Consider the following 4,120-nt stretch of genomic DNA (forward strand, 5'->3'; position numbering starts at 1 on the left):
CGTTGTGTAACATATAATCTTCAATAATATTTCCATGCTATGAAGTGTATAAATTTCATGTATTAAAATATGTATCCTAAAATAATAATTCAGCATAACTCCATCTAATAATGTGCTCATTACAACAAAAACACCATGGAAAAGTTGGTGCCTAATAAGTAATAAGGAACCGAGCAAGGTTAAAAGCTGCGAGTCTGCTCTTAGTGCTCTGTGGTATGCTTGCAAGTCGTAATGACAACAACTTGCACGTAAGTATGAGTATTAATGGCGATAATCTTACACGCTTTATGTAAGATCTGCCACAGAGGAAGCGGAAGGGGATGCCTGTATGTGATTCATGTAAGATCTGCGACAGAGCAACAGGAAGGGGATGCAGGCAGCTCTGCCTGCGCTGGTCGAAGAAAACTTGATTAGCGCCCTGCACAAATGCAGGGTCAGTAAAGACGTGCATCAGGCCCAGCAGCTGCATGCTTACCTGTGCAGGCATGACCTAGAGTTGCATCCAGTCCTCGGAAACCACCTTGTCCCTGTGCTCGTGGAATGCGGGAACTTGCCTGATGCCCGGCACATCTTTGACAGGCTTCCCTATCGGAATGAGCACTCTTGCACTTCCCTCCTCTCGGGCTTCATCGGCTGCGGCGACATGCAGAACGCCTTCCGGCTGTACGACACCATGGAACAGCAACATGGCGTTCAACCTAACCAGTACACTTATGTGGCCCTTCTCAACGCTTGTGCAAGGACCAACAACAGAGAGAGAGGCCAACAGATACATGCCGAAACAACATGGCGAGGATTTGAAAGAGAGCTGCATTTGGGCTGTGCACTCGTGGTTACCTACACCAAATGTGGCTCCCTTGCAGAGGCACAACAAGTATTCGATGGACTATTGGGCCGTGATGCGGCTTTGTGGAATGCCCTGATTGCAGGATATGCTGAAAAGGGATTCGGTGAGGATGTGCTCAAGCACTATAGACAGATGCAGCGAGAAGGTGTGGCTGCAGGTGCTGTGACCTTCGTTTGCAGCTTGAAAGCTTGTGGTGTGGTAGGAGCTTTGAAAGATGGCCACGAACTACATGCAGAAACAACCAAAAGGGGAATGGAAAGACAGCTTCATGTGGGCAGCACACTGGTGGATATGTACGCCAAACATGGCCTGCTTGCAGAAGCAGAACAATTGTTTTACCAGCTACCAGTTAGGGATACAGTCTCATGGAATGCATTATTGACAGGATATATTGAACATGGCTTTGATGGGGAAGCACTAAACTTTTGCAAGCGCATGCAGGTGGATGGTATATCTCCAGATTCTGTGACTTTTGTTGGCAGTTTGAAAGCTTGTGGTGCAGCAGGGGATTTGGAGATGGGCATGGGATTTCATAACGAAATAATTAAGAGGGGAATGGAAAATGAGCTGTCTGTGGGTGGGGCAGTGGTAGATATGTACAGCAAGTGCAGCTCAGCTGGGGAAGCATACTTTGTGTTTGCTCATTTCCCAGTTCAAAACACAGTCATGTGGACTTTATTGATTGGAGGCTATGCTTCACAAGGGTTTGATGAAGAAGTGCTGAAATGTTTAAAACAGATGCAAGTTGCAAATGTTGATGTGGATGCTGTTACATTTCTTCTTTGCTTGAGGGCTTGTGGGACCCTAGGAGCTGTAGAAATAGGTCAAGAAATAAATGCTGAATTAACTAAGAGGGGATTAGAAAGAGAGCTTCATGTAGGCAGCATGCTTGTTCACATGTATACTAAATGCAAATTGCTCGGTGAAGCACACCATGTGTTAGACCATTTATCTGGTCAAGATGCTGTCTCATGGAATGCTCTCATTGTAGGATATGCTGAGTATGGGCTCAATGACAATGTGCTCAATTGTTTCAAACAAATGCAACTGCAAGGTGTCTCTCCTGATGCGGTCACATTTATTTGCAGCTTGAAAGCTTCTTCTACAGTGAGAGCAGTACAAATAGGCCAGGAACTTCATACCGGCATAATCAAAAGGGGATTAGAAAGAGAGCTTCATGTGGGCAACATGCTGGTGGACATGTATGCTAAATGTGCATTGCCTGTTGAGGCCCACAAAGTTTTTGAGAAGCTTCCTTTTCAGGATGCAGTCTCGTGGAATTCTCGGATTGCAGGATTTCCTGAATGCAGGCTGAATGATGTTGGAAACTGTTTCAGACAGATGCAACTTGAAGGTGTGCCAATGGATGGCATCACTTGTGTGCTCTGCCTGAAGGCTTGTGGCTGTATAGAAGCCTTAGAAACAGGCCGAGAAATTCATCTTGAAATTACAAAAAGGGGATTGGAAAGAGAGTCCTATATAGGCAATACTCTTGTGGATATGTATGGCAAATGCCGTTCGATTGCAGAAGCACAGCGAGTGTTTGACAGGCTGTCTGTTCGAAATGCAGTTTCATGGACTGCCTTGGTCACAGGATTTGCCAAACAGGGACTTGGTGAGGAAGTGCTGAACTGTTTCAGACAGATGGTGTTGGAAGGTGTACCTGCAGATGCTGCCGTGTTTGTTGTTTGTTTAAAGGCCTGCAGCGATTTGGGAACCATAGAAGCGGGTCAAGAAATACATGCTGAGATAAGGAGATCAGGATTAGAAGATCATTTTATAAGCAACATACTGATAGACATGTATGGCAAATGTGGTGCCGTTGAAGAAGCACGGAAAGTCTTTGACAAGCTACCTGTCCATGATGTTGTATCATGGACGGCAATGATAAAGACTTACGGTGAGAACCATGAGGGTATTATGGCGGTGAAGTGTTTTGAGGAGATGCTAGAGCAAGGAGTGAAGCCAAATTCTATGACATTTTCATGCCTTCTGGCTGCATGTAGCCATGCTAGCCTGCTCATTCAAGGCCAAGCATTTTTCAAGGCAATGATAAAAGAACATGAAATTGAACCCTCAATGGATCATTATGCATGCATGGTTGATCTTCTTGCAAGATCAGGGCATGTTTACGAGGCATCAAGATTTATTGCAGCCATGCAGTGTACTCCCTCAACTGCAATATTGTTAAATTTGCTCAGTGCATGTAAAGTGTATGGAGAAGTGGAAGTCGGACAAACGTGCTTTCAGCAGCTCGTAGAGGTGGATGAAGCGGATGCCTCTTCCTACTTGATGATGGCGGATGTGTATGCAAGTGCAGGCAGGTGCATGGATGCAGGCAGAGTGAAGGAGATGAGGAAACATGTAGGAGCAAATAAAAAGCCTGGTAGTGCAGTGATTGAGGTGAGCAAAAAGCTCCATGAATTTGTTGTGGGATTTGAGCTAAATCAGGGTATATCAGAGTTATTAGATATACTGAATTCCCGCTTAAAAACTAGGGATTATATCCCAAACTTGGAGCTGAATATATTGTCAAAGTATCATGAAGAGAAGGAATCAACAAATTTCAAACATTCAACTAAAATCTATCTGTGTCCAACAAATTCTAATGGAAGCATTGCGTTTGGTAATCTTGCAAGGAAGTGCAATGACTTTACAATTTAAGAATTCTTTTAGCTACCATCAAAGGATGTACTATTATACACGATTATTTCTCAGTTCTCACACAGGGTTATACAAGTGAACACACTATAGGTTCTCACATTGGATCATTTGAGTTGTGCAAATTAAAGAATTACATCATAATAAGAGAACGGAACTTACAAAGAGATCTGACAAGTTAGCTGTTGCCTTGTGGTTGTTAAGTCTCTTGTCAAAGTTGTAACATATATCCATGATATAGAGCTGACTCCATGCAAATATCCCTACTCTGCATGGTTCACCTCATAACAACTTGTAGGAGACATAAGATGTCAGTTTGCATACACTATTGTATGGCTAAGGCACCATGGTTTCCCAAATCGATGCTCTACCACCATTTCAATGGTCTAGATGTGCACATTAAACAACTCTATTGCACTTGAATTGAACCATATAATTGAGATGGACATCACTCCAATAAACATTGAGAGGAGATGGTTTTTCCTTGAGATGCCACTTTGTATAAATATGGGCGGACCATCTTTTCTAGCTTTTTGAGAATCGCTTCATTGTTCTTCTAGGATATATGGATGTACACATGTTATCTGGGATGTAGTATGCCATGAGCCATGA

The 4,120-nt window shown here is 43.5% G+C and overlaps 1 protein-coding gene across 1 annotated transcript; it reads left to right on the top strand.

Moving 5' to 3' along the window:
* Nucleotides 1-370: 370 nt before the first annotated feature.
* LOC148040218 (pentatricopeptide repeat-containing protein At5g27110-like) lies at nucleotides 371-3,511 on the top strand. Its single transcript, XM_087663350.1, has one exon. The coding sequence runs from the start codon at nucleotides 371-373 to the stop codon at nucleotides 3,509-3,511; it is 3,141 nt and encodes a 1,046-aa protein (XP_087519476.1).
* Nucleotides 3,512-4,120: the final 609 nt, after the last annotated feature.

Source organism: Lygodium microphyllum, chromosome 2 (assembly GCF_053477565.2).
Source record: "Lygodium microphyllum isolate KBCC chromosome 2, Lygodium_microphyllum_v1.1.10, whole genome shotgun sequence".
Taxonomy (NCBI): Eukaryota; Viridiplantae; Streptophyta; class Polypodiopsida; order Schizaeales; family Lygodiaceae; genus Lygodium; species Lygodium microphyllum.